General features: G+C 41.8%; 1 protein-coding gene across 9 annotated transcripts in view; it reads left to right on the top strand.

The window, feature by feature from the left end:
- The window catches only part of TSNARE1 (t-SNARE domain containing 1), a 719956-nt gene that overhangs the window by 517800 nt on the left and 183531 nt on the right, over positions 1–18625 (top strand). For 7 of the 9 annotated variants that reach the window (XM_048841780.2, XM_048841783.2, XM_048841779.2 and 4 more), the window contains 2 exons: positions 12818–13277; positions 13927–14825. The exons of 1 other annotated variant lie outside the window; for it this stretch is intronic. In XM_048841780.2, coding sequence (XP_048697737.1) covers positions 12818–13277; positions 13927–14486 — 1020 coding nt within the window. In that variant the 3' untranslated portion in view covers positions 14487–14825. Of the gene's footprint in view, positions 1–12817; positions 13278–13926; positions 14826–18625 lie in introns of those variants that run through there. One more of the 9 variants, XM_048841785.2, reaches the window with a different exon arrangement.

Raw genomic sequence — 18625 nt, forward strand, 5'->3', positions numbered from 1 at the left:
TACTTAGTGTTGGATGTTTATAAATACATACTTGAGACAGACTGATGAGCTGGATGACTTTGTAGATCACTTGGGTTGAAAGGGGCTGCACTGGTTGGAATGTCACACCCTTTAAAGCCATTAGAATTTGTTGCGCTGCTCCACACTATCTCTCTGTGTAGCTTCCTTGTTTTATTAAACTGTCAGTTTGCCATTGTATACCCCTATTACCCACAACCTATGGCAAGTTGGGGTTCTCCTATAAATGCAGGCTGGCTCACATGCATTTGTTATGTATCTCTTCTTTATATTCTTTATGAATGTGTTGAAATATTTGCGTTTGAGACCGACTGTAGTCCTTAATAAAGGGATCTCTGTTGGGAATAAAGTTAAAGTGATGAGTTACTTAGCATAGTGTTTAAGCAGAGCATAGAACATAGCTTCAGCAATGCAACATGGACCACTGGCCTCAACCCAGAGATGACCATAACAAAGCATAGGTAAATAGCTTTTCTTTAACTCTTACAAAATAGTTTTCAGCCAGTGATAAAATATTTAAGCAAATACAAGTATGCTCCGGCTAAGCAACTTTGCCCTGGTACTTCACTTATGCAACTGTTTTCCCCTCAGCCTGTGATATCTGTGCTGACAACAGCATTTTGCTCCTCTGCTGTGACTCCCCCCATCCTCCCTCCTATCTGTCTATCTATCTATATGGAGGAAACTGGAAATTTCTCATTACATAAAACCCATGCGAGAAACACACTGTAGCTTATCTTTAATGGCTTTGCGGCCTCCCCTGTTTGAGTTTGTGCATGGAGACTTGTTCAATTTGCCACAGATGTACTTGCAGAAGAGGGGCATCTGCTTCATAATGTGTGTATGGATGTATGAACACATCTCTGTGTATGTAAGTGTACTTGAATAATAATTTATCTCTCTAGTAGCAGAAAATAATAGCTTCTCCAGTGGTTAGGGCACTATCTTAAGACTTGGGGGTGAGGGTTTGAGGTGTGGGTTCAAGTCCCAGTTCCCCAACAGATTTTCTGAGTGACCTTGGGCAAGTCATTTAGGCCCAGATTTTTAAAGTCTTTAGGTATTGCCTAAATCCTTTTAGAAAACTGGAATTATGTTCCTAAATCAGTTAGGTGTTGTAATGCTGAGTGCAGCAATGCCTAAATACCTTTACGAATCTGGGCCTTAGTCTCTCTGTTTTTCATTTCCCCAGATGTATAGCAGGGAAAATAGCACTTTCCCACCTCATATTGTGAAGATAAATATTTTAAAGATTTTGAAGTGGTCAGATATGGTGACAGGGGCTCATATACCTACTGTAGATAAAGGTGAATACACATACTCTCTGTACCTATCCAGGAGTTAAATGAAGAGAAATAATATTCTAATAGTGTGTCTTGAATCCTTGGCTACTGCTGTAAATCTGTGTAGCTCCATTGACTTCTGATTTACACTAGTTGAGATCTGGCATGCTGTATCTGCACTACAAATGGGAAGTGGTGGGTGAATTTCTGCTGACCATGATATTATGAGTGAAAGAGGTGCTACGTTAGCCCAGAGGCATAACCGAGTTAATTATTTTAGTGAGGGTATTCAGTGGCCTGATATTACTGTGTTCAGCGTTGGACAGGCTTAACCTTCATAGATGACCACAAACTGAATATGAGTTGTCAATATGATGTAGCTGCAAAAAACACTAACATGATTCTGGGATGTATTAACAAGCGTGTTGTATGTAAGACACAGAAGGTAATTATCTCGCACTACTCGGTACCAATGAGGCCCCAGCTGGAGTACTTTGTCCAGTTCTAGGCACCACACTTTAGGAAAGATATGGACAAATTGGAAAGAGTCCAAAGGAGAGCAACAAAAATTATCAAAGGTTTAGAAAACCTGACCTGTCAGGAAAGGTTAAAAAAACGGGGCATCCTTAGTCTTGAGAAAAGAAAACTAAGGGGGGACCTGATAACAGTCTTCCAGTATGTTCAGGGTTGTTATAAAGAGGACAATGATCAAATGCTCTCCATGTCCACGGAAGGTAGGACAAAAAGTAAGGCGCTTAATCTGCAGCAAGGGAGATTTAGGTTAAATATTTGAAAAAACTTTCTAACTCTAAGGGTAGTCAAGCTCTGGAATAGGCTTTCAAGGGAGGTCGTGGAGTCCCCATCACTGGAAGCTTTTAAAAACAAGTTGAACAAACACTTTTCAGGGATGTTCTAAGTTTACTTGGTCCTGCTATAGCACAAGGAGCTAGACTAGATGACTTCTCAAGGTCCCTTCCAGCCCAATGTTGCTATGAATCTATAATTCTAGAGACACAAAGGGTAACAAGAAAACATTGTACAAATACATTAGAAACAAGGGGAAGACCAAGGACAGGATAGATCCATTACTCAATGGAGGGGAGTAGGGAAACAATAAAAGAAAATGTAGAAATGGCAGAAGTGCTAAATGACTTCTTTGTTTCAGTTTTCACCAAAAAGGTTAGTAGCAATTGGATGTCTAACATAAGGAATGCCAGTGAAAATGTGGTAGGATCAGAGGCCAAAATAGGGAAAGAACAAGTTAAAAATTACTTACACAAGCTAGATGTCTTCAAGTCACCAGGGCCTGATGAAATACATCCTAGAATACTCAAGGAGCTGACTGAAGAGATAGCTAACCCATTAGCGATTATCATGGAAGATGGGAGAGATTTCAGAGGACTGGAAAAGGGGAAATATACTGCCCATCTCTAAAAAGTGAAATAAGGACAACCTGGGGAATTACAGACCAATCAGCTTAACTTCAGTACCTGGAAAGATAATGGAGCAAATAATTAAGCAATCAATTTGCAAACACCTAGAAGATAATACAGTGATACAGTCAGCACAGATTTGTCAAGAACAAATTATGTCAGACCAACCTACTAGCTTTCTTTGTCAGGGTAACAAGCCTAGTGGATAATGGGGAAGCGGCAGATGTGGTATAACTTGACTTTAGTAAGGCTTTTGATACTGTCTCGCATGACCTTCTCGTAAACAAACTAGGAAAATACTACATAGATGGAGCTACTGTAAGGTGGGTGCATAACTGGTTGGAAAACCATTTCTAGAGTTGTTATCAGTGGTTCACAGTCAAGCTGGAAGGGCATAATGAGTGGGGCCCAGCAGGGATCAGTTCTGGGTTTGGTTCTGTTCAATATCTTCATCAATGATTTAGATAATAAGCTTATAAAGTTTGCAAGCAATCCTAAACTGGGATTGGTTGCAAGTGCTTTGGAGGATAGGATTAAAAGTCAAAATGATCCGGACTAACTGGAGAAATGATCTGAAGTAAACAGGATGAAATTCAATAAGGACAAATGCTAAGTACTCCACTTAGGAAGGAACAGTCAGTTGCACACATACAAAATGGGAAATGACTGGCTAGGAAGGAGTACTGCGAAAATGGATCTGCGGGTCTTAGTGATCAGAAGCTACAGAGGAGTCAGCAGTGTAACACTTGCAAAAAAAGCAAACATAATTCTGGGCTGTATTAGCAAAACATGAAAAGTAATTCTTCCTCTCTACTGCTGATTAGGCCTCAACTGGAATATTGTGTCCAGTTCTGGGCGCCACATTTCAGGAAAGATGTGGACAAATTGGAGAAAGTCCAGAGAAGAACAACAAAAATGATTAAAGGTCTAGAAAACATGACCTATGAGGGAAGATTGAAGAAATTGGATTTGTTTAGTCTGGAGAAGAGAAGACTGGGGGAGGGACATGATAACAGTTTTCAGGTACATAAAAAGTTGTTACAAGGAGGAAGGAGAAAAATTGTTCTTCTTAACCTCTGAGGATAGGACAAGAAGCAATGGGCTTAAATTGCAGCAAGGGAAGTTTAGGTTGGACATTAGGAAAAACTTGCTAACTGTCAGGGTGGTTAAGGACTGGAGTAAATTGCCTAGGGAGGTTGTGGAATCTCCATCATTGAAGATCTTTAAGAGCAGGTTAGACAAACACCTGGCAGGGATGGTCTTGATCAGAGTTTTTCAAACCATGGGTCATGGGTTGCGGCATGTAAGGTGCCAGGTCGCCTTGCTCTGGTCAGCACCGCCGACCAGGCTGTTAAAAGTCCCACCAACGGTGCTACCCAGTTAAGGTAGGACATCAGAAGCAGCCAGCAGCAGGTCTGGCTTCTAGGCAGGGGGCCACGGGGCTCTGCGTGCCGTCCCCGCCCTGAGCAACCGGCCAATGGGAGTTAGGGAGGTGGTGCCTGCAGGTGAGAGTCACGCAGAGCCACTTGCATGCCTCCATCTAGGAGCCAGACCTGCTGCTGGCTGCTTCTAGGGTGCAGCATGGTCCGTGGTGCACCCCGGCTGCACCGCTGACCGGAAGCCACCAGAGGTAAGTCCATACCCCAACCCTGGGCCCCAATCCCCTACCCTAGTCCTAAGCCCCCCCCCCAACCTGGAACCCCTTCCAGCACCCCAAACTCCTCAACCACAACCCCAGCCCAGAGCCTTCACCCCCCAGCCCAGAGCCCTGACCCCCTCCCAGACCCCAACCCCATGCTCCAGCCCTGAGCCACCCCAACCCAGAGCCCCTCCTGTACCCCAGAGCCCTGACCCCCTTCCACACCCCTGCCCCAGCCCAGAGACCTCGCCCACACCCTGAACCCCTCATTCCCAGCCCCACCCCGCAGCCCTCTGCTCCAGCCCTGAGCCCCTCCCACACCCCAAACCCATCATCCCAAGCTCTGGTGGGTCACGGGCATCAACAATTTTCTTCAACTGTGTCCCCAGAAAAACATTTGAAAATCACTGGTCTAGATAATACATAGTCCTGCCTTGAGTGCAGGGGACTGTACTAGAAGACTTCTCGAGGTCCCTTCCAGTCCTACAATTCTATGATTGATTCCATTTCTTTTTATTATGTACTAATTATTAGTTGCCTTAAATTTATTTTTCTGACAGATGACTAGAGAACAATCTAGGTCATTGAATTCCATCATTCTCTGAAGAAAAATGAAGGAGATAAAATGCTGAGGGTGTCATAAGTGTTAGTCATTATCAGCAATGCAACATAGGGTCACATTTCCACATGAAATCTTCTGACTTCACTCCTGATCTCCAGAGGCTGGCTTTTCTCAACTTCACTGGTATTAGGAAATGAAGGTTGGTGTGGGCCTGAAATGAAATTCCAATGCACTGTACTACCACCCCCTGCTTTTCACTTACAGGAATGCTCTGTATCTTTTGGGACTATTTGATATAGACAGATCTATCAGTGGATCTGGAGGCTACCAATGAAGGGCTGGCTTCAGCATGTGCAAAAAGAGTGACTCTGGATTTTTTTTATGTTCTCTCTTTTGTCAAACAGAGGTACAGCAGGGTAAACAAAAAAGTTCCACTAGTTTGTTCTGAGCTCCAGTTTTACCTTCTCAGATTCTTGAAGTCCCTTGGCATTTTGAACCTCGCAATGCAATTCATAGTTACTTGTGTTCTGATAAAGGAGTGCTACTGTTCTGAAATTTGTAGGGCAGTCTTGATTTCTATAGATTTGTCCTTGGAACCTTATTTGCCCAGCACATAAATCAACCCAAATTTATTTTGTTCATACTATGATGATGTAGTGTCATGATGCAATGAGATTGCATCTTAATCCATGAGACTGCATTATGATATGCTGAGAAGTCACTGGAAATTGATGCCACATAATTGTTGCAATGCAATGTGAATGTAACACAGCATGATTACTTTGTCTCATGGGAATACGAGAGTGGGAGTGCTCACAGGTCAGAATTCCAACTGAGGAGTAATGGCAGACAAGTGGTAACTAATTTCTTGTGGGTTATTGCTTAGATGTGTGTGTCTGGAGAGTGAGTATGGCTGAATATGCTTCTCATTTTCATAATTAGCACTGACTGAAAGTTTTATTTGGGGGATTTTAAAGCTGTTCTGTAGCGATTCTGTCTATGAATGTAATGGGAGCTAAATAAAAAGTCCTGACGTGGACTCAAAACATTGCAAAGGTTCTAAGCAAACTACATTAAAACAGTGATTTTTTAATTTTACAGTTAAGCATTTGTTTGAACCCCTTCCCCAGAGGTAGGTACAAAACTTTCCTACCAGCCAAAATTCCCATGGTTCCAAGTCATGACAGTCCCTTCGCAAATAAATAAATCTCCCAAAATGTACTGAATTGCTAATTCATGTCTTGCTTATTCTAAATGCATCCTTTGTGTTCTCCCAGCAGTACTCCCATCATAACTCCTTTCTGTTCTCCAAGCTGAAGCATTACTTCTCTGTACACACTAACACCAACCAGCCCCTTTCAAAAATCTTAGCCCCCTCCCACCCAGCAGTCCACTTCCATAAGCATTCACAACTGATCTCCTCACTTTCCAGGCTCTTCATTCCTCTCACATCTCATTCTCTTGATCTCCTCTCCTTCTACCATTTCATCTCGCTCCCGATATCCCTACATCTTCCCTCTCCTCTACGAATTCTGGACTTTTCTCAATCCCCCCTCTTTTTTTCATTGTCGGGGTTGACCCTTTGCTGCCGTCATCACAGTTACCTTGAACAGTCTGTTCACTTGCATTGACCCTACAAATTTGTTTGTCCCATTCAGGTCAAAATCCACCTTGTAAGGAATCCTATATTCATGCTCTATGGTCTGCTTCCCCACTTACTCACAAGAGTCCTTTCTAACCTTTTATTTTATTTAAAGTGAATTTAGTAATGTTGTATTGCACCATTGTGGGTTCAGCTCTGGTGGCTACAGTTTCCAGCTTAGCAGAGTGAAAGTCACCTCTGCTACTTGCTTCAGATTTATTGTCTCTTGGAACACATAAAGACATATACATACATTGAGAAGTACAAGGTCTAGTTTGTTTTGTCAATTTTGTTAAAGTTACAATTAAGGTTATGAGTACCCAAGCATACAGAAATCCTATAAAGACCTACGCACAAGTTAGAAATATAGTCATACTCACATCCTTAATGATATTCTTAAGGTCTGATGTCTGCCTTGCCAATTGATCATCAGTAGAGGGATGGTTCTTGGTGCAGGTTTCCCACAGGGGACTCATTTTACCCAATCTGGGAGCCTTCTTTTCTCTTGTGATTCTGACTACACCTAACACCCTGTGCATGTGACTTGTACTCAAAATTACTCTTACAGTTAACTTTTCACAGTACCACCCATTGGTACATCTTTTCCCATAATCTTGTGGCATAGGGTCATTCTTTGGTCACTTACTTATGTCAGCATTTCTTAAGCCTATTACCTAGTATGGCTAAGCTAAAACGTACAGGCCCAAGCCTGCAGGCCTTGTGTTTCAGCCCTACTTACCTAGATACCTAATGCATACTTATCCCTTCTGACTACTGATCAATCTATTATTCTATAGTCCTACAACTTAAATCTATTTAATATACAGTTATTATATATGACATAGCATGTCAGTTAATCATAACATCATACAACACACAATAAATGAATGATAAAATGAAGTAATGATCTACACCTTCATGCCGTTCCTTGTCCACTGTTCCTGTCTACTCTCATATTTCTTTATTGTAGCAATATCTTGTGTACTTGCAAGGTATTTTGGTATGAACAATGCCTTCTACAGTTAAACTGTATTGTGTTTTAACTTCCAGTGACAAATAGGTTGGTGCAGGTGGTTCTGATAAAAACGTATGCTTTCTTTTCTGCCTGCTCCAGTGGCTTCATATGAAAGGAGGGCTGAGATTACAGGTTGGAGAGTGTTTTATTCGGAATCAGCTTCTGTCTGTATGTGTGTTTTATCTTATTGTAATGCGGCCCATTACAAAACAGCTGCTTACCATTGGAAATGGTATTCGAGTCAGCTGCAGTCCAAGTGATAAACGAGATGAGTGAATGCAGGAATTTAACCTCAGCAAGGTCTGAGCTATAACATTTATTTAAACCCATCTTTTCCTCTAAACAATGGCTCTGTGTGATCAAATATTTATTGGGATAAGGTTTATTTAGGGCTTTCAGATGGATGCTTGTGAGTGGTAAGGGGCAGTTTTTCAGGAGAATTCTGATTGCATCTAAGCATCTCTTCATTCAGACTATCAGGGGAGATGATTTCTGTAGCTAGGTGTTAGTTTAATCACCTTACTTTTTGAATCGTGGCCAGTGGTTTGTTTACAAGAAAGAAACTTTGTCCATCGCATGTTTTGGTCCAAATGATTCTATGTTTTCATGAGAGAAATGTACTGTATAGAGTGTATGGCAGGACATGTCAATGAAGCGGAGTCTGTTACCTAAGGCCAAGAGTGAATTCAGCCCGATGCATACTGGGCATAATAACATCAGGATGCAGTAATTTTACATAAACTAAATTTCTCATGGTTGCTTATTCAGGAACATAACCTTTTGTAAGGAATGGTCATTCCATAAGCACTTAGGAGAGCTAGCAAACTAACCAGACAGCTGCAGGAAACAGATGGCTTAGTAAAGTTAGGTGTGTTGGCAAGGCCATAGTGAAGTCATTATCTCCTCAGTAGGGGGTGATTCTTTGTTTAAAATATCAGACCAGACATTCTTCATTATATTTAGACTGAACCGTTTGACTTGAAGGGAATTAGAGACAGTATTGTCAAGCTGACTCAGAACTGGAGCATTTGTGGAGTTCATGTGAGTTCATTTGCCGCTGATAGGAGTTCAGAGTTTATGCAGCATGATGTCTTACACGTGTGACTGGGTGTGTGGTACATGTCCCCATGCATGGGTGAACATGTGGTTTTTTTCCTCATGGATATTGATGTTCAATATAGTGACTAAGCCCCTGACCCTACTTTGCTTGTCTGATATGCCCAGGTGGTCTGGAGGATATAGTACTCATTAGCTGAGGTTACACTGCCAACTCATCTTTCCTAGCAACAAACTATGGCCTGTTCCAGTGCTTTCCTAAGCAGCTGAACGTTTCCTTTTTTTGTTATTGGGCAGCTACAAGATATAGTTTGGAGAGCCCAGTCCTTAAAATCATCTCAAACATTCCTGGAAGTGCTTTATTTTAGAAATAAACCCATTAACTGTATATCATTACAAATCAATGGTGCTAACTCTTTAAAAATGTCCAATATATGTATATTTTAGCAACATGGCCATGTAGTCATACCTCCTAGTTTGTGATCTTCTCATGTCTTGTAAACTCAGTGGGATTGAGATTCACTACTATTTGAATGTGGGATCTTCCAGAAGCACAGAGCATATTGCAACGAGTCATTTTAGGATCAGTCCTTTCCCTCGGACTCATTGCCGAACCAGTGTCCCAGCATTGAATTAAGGGCTCTGCTCCTGGAGAATGGTGCCTTTCAGATGAGATGGAAAACAAAGGTCTTGATCACTTATGGTATGAAAGAGCCTATGACAAATTTTGCAACCATAGGGGTATTAATTACCTAAGAGAGAGTATCCAGAATGCTTAAGGATCTGATTCTAATCTCACGTACACAAGCGTAACTCGGGACCAGATCCATTGAAATCAGTAGAGTAGCACCAAGGTAGCACTGGTGGAAAAGAGAGAGGAATCGAGCCTTAGAAATCTAACCGTTTCCAGCACTGCTGGAAAGTCCTTGTGTCTAATTTTCATTTACCTTAAGATCCCCTTTCTCTGAGTGTTGTAAGTGTAATTGAGAATCAGGCCCCTTGGGTGCAACAGCAGCAGTTTACAGTATAATCCATTACTACTAATATTTGGTATATTTCTTTTGGTAACACTTTTGTACTTTGCAAGCCAATAAAGCTATTGGACCTGATTTTCATATACACGAAGCCCCCTTTACATCACATTGGCGGTGTAAAGGAGGCTTAGGGCTTGTCTACGCAAACATTTAGTTTGTGGCAAGCTAGAGTGTGAGTCTACCTAGCACTATCCTGCTGCGCACTATTTGTCCGTGTGGACTTTGCTGATGCACACTAACAGGTCCCTGGTGCACTTTGATCTATTCCCTTTTCAAAGCAGGGTGGATCAAAGCACACTAAGGAACTGTTAGTGTGCTTCAGCAGGGGCCAGAAGAACACTTAATGCAACACTGCAGCTTGCTGCAAACTAAATGTTCATGTAGACACACCCTGAATCTAAATGAGAGTCAGGCCCATTGACATTAAAATCCGATATTATATTTAAGCTCTTGTTCTGGTGCATGCAATTTTATATGCAAACCAGATACTTGGTGCTAAAACCTTACTAAAATCCTGATCCTGAAGCACTAAAATCAGAGGACAGATTTCCAATAACTTCATTGATGTAGGATTTTGTCTTAAATTAGATGCCTCCTTGTGATTATTGGCATCCTAAATGAGCAACATATTGAGGAACTGAAACTATTTGGTAAATATTCAAAACCAACCCCCTGCTCTAATCATATCAGAATATCAATCCATCTGCCGACCTCTGGTATCTTGTCTCTTTCATTGTTTGACACCTAGTGCTTCAGCAGGAGGTAAAATCTCCCAATAGTGCATTTAGGGCCTGATGGCAAAAGAAAGAGTCCCACTGAATTCAGTGGGATTTGGATCAGTCCTTTAGCCTGTTTGGCCCCACCTCCTGAATCATAAGTTTTGATTGTTCATCTCCTAGCTTGCATAACTACAGACAGTGATATTACTGGCCATACTATTATACAGATTTTTAAAACCAACCCTAATAATTTACCAATATCAGGGAACTCCACAAGATGACTTTACAGCATAAAGAAATATTTGTTTTTATTTGTGTGAAACATACTTGTGTATCTAATAAGGCTATTGTAAGGGTAAGTGAATTAATATTTGTGGTGCTCTTTCATAAATGTGACATACTATGTTAGTGCTAAATACTCTTCATAATCGTTTTGCTATTACTACCATTTAATTTCCAGCATCCTTCTCTTTTTCATATTATGTGAAAAAAGAGGAAAACTGATTTTTTTTCCCCCTCTGATTGTTGTTCAGAAGCTGACAAATGTCATTTACTCTAGGGATAAATTTAAAATGAAAACCTGATACTTTCCCCACTTTTTAGGCAGAGGCTGAAACTTGTTTGTTAAACTAAAATCAGTGACTGTTTAGGTGTATTTGTAACACTCTTAAAATAAAACAGACCCGTTTAAATACTACTAATGTAGGTTACTTTTTTTTTCTTTTTTGAACTTTGTGTTCTATAAAGTTTTCTCAGATCCAGAGACAGTTTGGGTCAATTAAACCAGTGTAAATCAACAGTGATTCATTTGGGTCCTATTCTCCTGTCACTTGCACACGTTTCACACAAGTGTAAATTTAATTGACTTCAGTGCACAATGTTTTTCCTCTTATTTACACAATGTGTAAGTTAGAGGAGAAGCATGCCTTCCGCCCCATAATTCATTCTGTGTAACCTACAAAGCACCAGAAACTTATGTAGCCGGACACCAAACTCCTAGATGGAAATGTGACACCCTGTAGACCAGAATCAACAGTGATAAAAAGATGGTGCAAGTTACCTGTAATTAGATCAGAAAAGAGGTATAATTTGTGAAGTTTTAAAAACGAGTTCCTCGCATACAGAGGGGCCCAAAGAGAAAGCTGGGATAGGAAAAGCAGCCAACAAGGAGGTTGTAGATAATTTATCCCATTCCCTTTACCGATCCTACACCCGCTTTATCTTGAACGCTTCTATTGCTTTTCTTGCTATGTTCCCTCTCCTCTCTTGTCCCTAATTACATCCCCTTTCCTGTGACTGCCAAATTGGAGTAAGTTACAGTTACATCCGTTCCTTAACCAATTTACACCCCCTCTTACTTCATTGCATAATTTTGCACCAGGACTTTTTTGGGAGTTGCACCCGCTGCGTATAGTTCCAACAGTGTAACTGAAGAATAGACCTCTGGGAATAATTCTGCACCGGCAGGTAGTTGCACAAGATGATGTAATGGACCCATACCTCCAGCTATTTTGTGTCACTCCAGTGCCTCAAAGCAGTTGCAAAACCCTGCATAACCGGCCAGATAAATTAGATTCACAGCAATTTTACCCCACCAGGCTATACCAGTAAATCTGGCCCCAAATATCTTTTCTGTCTCTTGTTTGCATGATTCTTATCATCTGATGCTGTTAACCTGCCTTTTTAAGCAGCCGAAACTCTAACATGCAGACTCTCTAGGCTTGTTTCTAATATCACAGTCATTGTTGTAAAGAAGGAGCGGCTCTAGTGAAGTCCAGGGGGTTAAACTGTTGTAAAAATGTAAGTGAGATCAGGCTCAGACTCTAGGAGCATGATTCTCCTTTTGTGTAATTTAGGAGTAACTCCCCTCAAGTCATTGGAATTGCTCAGTGTAAAACTGCTTCCAGAAAAAAAATGGGTTTTCCAGCTGTGTGTGATGTTCTGAGCCTGAGAAAGTACAGTGAGCCTGATTCTCCTCAGACCTACACCAGTTTGACTTCACTGGAGTTACTCCTCAATTATATCAGGGCTAGTGAGCGGAGTATCTGACCCAAAGCTTATTTCAACCTGTTAAAGACTGTGGCCCAGATCCTCAGCTGGTGTAAATCAGCATAACTCCATTGAAGTCAATAGAGGTACACCAATTTACACCAGCTGAGGATTTTATCCTTGTGTGTCTCCTCATTTCTGTTCCAGTGACACTCCAGTAACATCAAGCCCCCTCGTATAGCGTTTTGTTAGTCATTGTCATTGTTAGCAATGACACATCTATGTACTTTGCCACATTATGCCCCACTGCTTGAGCAGGCACTGACCAGCATCAGCGTAGCTTGTGTATTTCATGAGAATATTTCAATGTGAAGTGGTCCTGATGAGAATCCAGCATCAAATTGCCCCTTCCTGTTTCGTTTTTTGCAAGAGGAGCAGATTTAAAATGGCTGCTGGCCCCCGGAAGAGGAAGGAAAAGTTTTCTCCTGTAGAACTTGAGATTTTGGTGGCAGAGGTGACCAAAAATCACGCTAGGCTCTATGGGAGTGAGAGAGTCAACCTGAGCCAGCCAGAGAGGGAGAAGATATGGTGCAGCATTGCCAGGAAGATCAATGCTGTCGCCCGGTCCCCCAGGACCCCCCGGGACCTCCGGAGGAGATGGGATGATATGAAGAGGCGCACCAAGGAGAAGCTGGTGGAGATGAGTCGCTCAACGGGGGAGCCCAGACCTGATACTGTGGTGGTGCGAATTTTGGAAAGTCCTTTGCTTGGGCAGGAGGAGGCTATTAAAGAGGCTGAGGCCAGAGTGGTGGCAGAGGAGGAGGATGGTGGTGGTGGTGATGGTGTTATGCACACTGGTGGCCCTCACATAACTCTGGAGCTTCAGTCAGGTAAAGAGTCCTAAACAAAACCATTCATCCCATCCACACACATCAGCAGACTGGGGAAAGCTGGGGGAAAGGGGGAGGGGGAGGAGCCTTTCTCTAGAAGGTTATCTTTGGTGGCTGTGACGTGGTCTCCCCTGCAATGTTAGATTGCTACAGCCAACCTTATGGCAAGAGAGGACTCTGCAAATGAAATCTCAGATCCAAATAGGCAGAACCTCTCACACAACAGCTTTTGATTCTGGAGTCTTACATTCTCCCCCTTCCCTCCCCCCTTTCCCCCCCACCTCCGCCCCATCCTTCAGGACAGGGATGTCTCCTTGTACAGGAGCTTGGAGTTACTCAAAGGAATTCACCCTGCAGAGCAGGAAATCATCTACGGGACACGAGGAATTTTAATGTCCCAGGACCTTATCATCTAATATTTCAGATGAAACAATTACATGAGAGAGAGAGATCCCTCTGGTTCACAAATACAAAGCACAAGACCTATTGAGACATTCACATGCACACAGTCAAACTAATGCCCCTTTCCTGAGCTCATATGCACACCCACACAGCAGACATCATTCCTTTAGCATATTAACCAAAAAGGCTGCTTTCTGTATTGCTAACGTGTAAAGAACTCATGTTTTGATATTTTGATCCCCCACAGATGAGGAGGAGGAAGTGCCTGGTTGCACATGGGTGCCTTTGAGGACTATTGAAATGCCTATGCCAGCTGAGACAGATGCGTTAGAGCAGCGGGGGGCACTGCACACTTCAGTTTCCTCTCCCTCCCCACCTTCCTCCCCACAGATGCAGCAGCGGGCTGCCTATGGAAGGCGGTCATCCCAGACTGCCCGGCATCCTAAGCAGAAGTACAACATCTCAGAGTTTGAGAAGCAGCTGATGGATGCTCATCTCCAGCAAAGCACCCTCTTGTCCTCCTGGTACCAGCAGCAGAGTTCCCTCATGATCCAGCAGAACCTCATCTTGGAGAACTTAGTGGAACAGAACAAGAGGCTGGCAGACAATGTCGAGTCACTCAACCGGACGCTGGAGAAGCTGGTCGACTACCAGCATCCGCGCAGGGAGACAGTACATTTTGTGCAAGACTGCACTCCTGAGACTTCTGCCCGTCTGCCCTCCCGGATAGCCAGTGGCGAGTCTGTGGGGCAGTCAGGGATCGAGGTGTTCTCGGGAATGATCTTGAAAGTCGAAGAGGAGATCTAAACAGAAACACAGAGTCTTCTCAAATGCCATTTTCATAGTTTTTAAGGACAGTTCTCTAAAACAAATACTTTTTATGATGGGTAAAAAATTCCTCATGATTTGTAGATCACGGTAAATGCTACAGTAGCTCTTTTTTTAGAGGGTCAAGATTCTTGGGTATATTCTACATATAGCCTTTTTTGGTTGCCCAGTATGGGACAGGATATCATTCTGTTTTATAACCAGCAGCGCTGTCCATTTATGAGAAACAATTTTGTATCAGTTCTTTTTATTGTGAAAGATATTTTCTTACATAAATCCAAACCATATAAAAATAAACTCTGTTCATATTTATCTTTACTCTTAAGAGTCTGTCCCCTGTGGATATTATTCTTTTCCGGAAACATTTTTAGGTTTAAAAAGAAAAAAAAAAGAAGAAATCATTGCTAAGGCCGTAGAACTTGAGGGCCTGATCCTGCTTCCATTGATGTCAAAGAGAAATTTGTCATTGAGATTGATGGGAGCAGGACGGAGCTCTTATTGTTATTTGGATTATGTTTGCTGATTTAATAATACTGGGTAGAGTTCTTTTATGAGCAAATAAGACAGTTTGTTTTCTAAGTATAAGCATACGGAATTCCATTTATTCCCCCTTCAGTCTATCCCGACCCTCTCACTAGCTTTGTGTTTGAAAGACACATGATATATCAATGAATGAGACATTTAGGACTGTAGGAATATAATACTCAATAATACAGTTCAACTTTGCCATCTTGCACTAATTTTATCACGAATCTCATGATATTTGTGTTTTTCTGAAAGCCTCAACTCTTGGGGAATACATGAGCATCTGAGTTTTCCTTTTAAAAACCCTAAATGTCTAGTCCACATGGTTTTAGAGAAAAGACTGAAAACATTATGTGGCTCCAGAGAAAGAGAACCCTTGACTTCGGCAATAACTCATACCAAATCAGATTCAAGGTCCATGTTGTCCAGCATCCTGTCTCCAATGGAGACTAGCACCAGATGTTTTATAGGAAGGTGCAAGAAACCCCACAGTGGGGATAATCTGCCCACCATGGAGGTCTCATCCTGATCCCTAATATTTAGAGAATGGCTTATGCCACAAAGCCTGAGGCTTAATATCATCTTCCAAGCCTTTTTGTTTGCATTAAGTATTATAACTGTGGATATTCTTGTTATCCAGATCAATATCCAATCCCTCTTCAAATCTTGCTACGTTTTTGGCCTCAACAACATCATATGACAATGAGAGCCACAAGCTAATTATATGTTGCTTGAAAGAGTATTTCTCTTTATTGGTTTTGAGTTTGCCGCCTTTCAGTTTCATTGGACATTCCCTTGTTTTTATATTTGAATTGGTTTTCTTCCTTTCCAATACATAATCCAGTGTGAGAGTGTGAAACTGCTAGGGCACACCAAATCAGTTTATTAAGAATCATGCCACTCTCTGCTCCTGCAAAGGGTAAATTGATCTAAAATCTCCATTGAAGAAATAACCAAATCAATTCTTGGTAAGAATTAACACAGTTCCAATTACCAGACTCTTGCCAGAATCCCAGTTTTTTTCATCTAGTGCAAAGAGTTAAATCAAAAACAAATGGTGCTTGGCTATAGATCCTATATCCCAACCCCTCTGTTGATCTCAGAATCCATTTTAACATTTGCAAACCAGAAGGCAGTTATTTGAAATAGCTTGCTGCTTGGAAGGATTCACCTTCACTGAATGACTTTGGCTACATTGTGGCCTTATGCACCTTTACACTCAGGCAGCTTTAAACCACTCTTAACAGTATAAAGGGGCCTTAAAGTAAGCATAAATATAGTATACACCCACTTTAAGGTCTGTTTTTGCTGTCAGAGTGGTGTAAAGGGTCCTTAGTGTCAAAGACAAGCACCCCTGTGTCTTTTATTCCCTCTTGCTCTAAAGATTATACCATTTTCTCGGGATAAGCATCTTTCAGATAGCACTATAAAATATTTTCTTTCCTTTCCTCCTGCTTCCCTTATATTCATAAAACACCCAATGAACCAAGTAAGTTCCCTCGGAGTGTAATACGCTTTAACATCAGTGCACAATAATGAAGTTTACATATTATAATTATCATTTGCTATAAAAAGCTGAAGGTTTTCATTCATCTGTACGTTTGTAATGTGTTAAACAGCAAGCACTTAACATGTCTATAAATGTAATGAATGTGTTTGAGGCGATCTTCTATTTCTGATAGTGCCCTTCTTCCCCAAGGATCACAAAGCATTTTACAACTTGCTCTGTAAACTGGACATACAGATCATTTCTACCAGCACTGAAATTTCATCCCTCTTGGAGGCGAAACACAGCAACAGTTTCAGGGTAGGTCTCCCAGTGTCTCTAATGATGGTCAGATCAGGCTCTATTAGCACACAACCCCACTAGAAAACAGTTTAGTAAAGGAAGAAAGGAATCCAGTTGAAACAGCAGGAGGATTGACATTGACGGAATGTAATTACCCATGCTGGAGTGAGCCCAAACAGTGGTATCTCCAACAACACAGTGCCCCAGTGACTGATACAGAAGACTACCTTTTGCTGTTTCTTTCTGAAGTGTTTGGATGTGCCTTAGAAATCTCCCATTCGCGTACCCACAGGCCCCAACCCTATTTGGCATGTGAGATCACAGTGCTGCGTGGAACGTAAAGTACAGGCCATATTCAGACTATGTCACAAGCAAATAATTATCTCATGAAAAAACTTTGTAGCCAGCAGGTGTTCTGCTTTGGCTAATTTTTTTCAAGCTTAGGTCGGTACAGTGAGGGACCTAAAGCCATATTTAGGACTGGCCTGATTTTCAGCTATGCTGAGCACCTACATTATCCATTGGCTTTGGTGGGAGCTGCAGTTGATCAGAACCTCTGGAAATCATTTGTTTTGTCTCTCATTCTCCAGCTTTCTCCACAAAGGGGAGTGGGTCAGTTATGGTGCAAGCCCCCTGCACTCTTCCATAGAGCCAAGCGTCAGGGGGTTTGGTTAGCCAGACCTGGCGCTTGCAGCTGTGGAACTATGGAGCAGCCAGCGACCTAGGCTGGTGAGGCATGCTGCCTGGAGAACAGCACAGCAGCTGAGGCCAGGACAGCCAGAGCACAGAAATGCTGAAGTTTTGTTGGAACACATAGGGGAGGGTTAGGAAACTTTATGCTGGACTAGATCATGGGATCATGGCCTGGAGAGGGGAACCTGGCCGCCTGGAGAGTACAGTAGGGAGGGAAAACCCCTCCTCAAAATAAGTTACTGGGGAAAATAATCAACACATTTTACATCAACAAAGATTTTCAACTATGAGCAGCCAGCCATAGGTGTGTGGGATAATGTGAAGGTGCAGGGATGGGAATTAAGGGTATTATGTGACAACAGGATAAAGTAATGTTGCAGGAAGCTTAGAGGTTATTGCTCCAGCAATTAGTCCCATTCTACCGCAGAGCATATGGGACCCTGGGTGACGGTAATAATAATATCTCACAGGTTTTAATTTGTTAACATTTGTAAAGTATTTCGGGAAATTCATGTCTACATATTGCAATGATTGCTGCTTAATAGGTACCTTGATAAATCGTTAATGCAAATATATGTAAACCCAGCCACAACACTAGCAGTGTTGCCAGTTCTCATGATAGCCAGATATTTTCTTAAATCCCCAGCTTCTGGAGTCATAGGGTTACATGAGAATCTCAGCTTTCATTTTAAACAAAAAAGTAAGTTTCTAGTCCTTATCACTGCAGAGAAAAACTTGAAAACATGACCTAAGTGCTCTCTCTGCATTTAAAAAAATGGAAGGCAAATTAAAAGAAATCATATTTTATTACTCTGAAAATTATCCTATCTTTATTAAGCCAGTTGCATTCTATTGTGCCAACAAACACAGAAACCTTTATATTGGTCTTGGTATGTATGTTGATTTGAGAATTTTATTCTGTGCCCACTGTTTTATCACACAGATGAAAAGTTTGTTTTCTTGCGGTATGACAACTGCATTTCATTCAGTCCTTGGGTTCTTTACAGGATGGAGGGACTTCTCAAACCTGTACTGACTGGTAGATTCTCATATTGTTGTTGGTGACACTTATTCAACAAGGAGACTGTTGAGTTGGTAGCCTAAAGAAGTT

This window comes from Caretta caretta, chromosome 2 (assembly GCF_965140235.1).
Source record: "Caretta caretta isolate rCarCar2 chromosome 2, rCarCar1.hap1, whole genome shotgun sequence".
In the NCBI taxonomy this organism is placed as follows: domain Eukaryota; kingdom Metazoa; phylum Chordata; order Testudines; family Cheloniidae; genus Caretta; species Caretta caretta.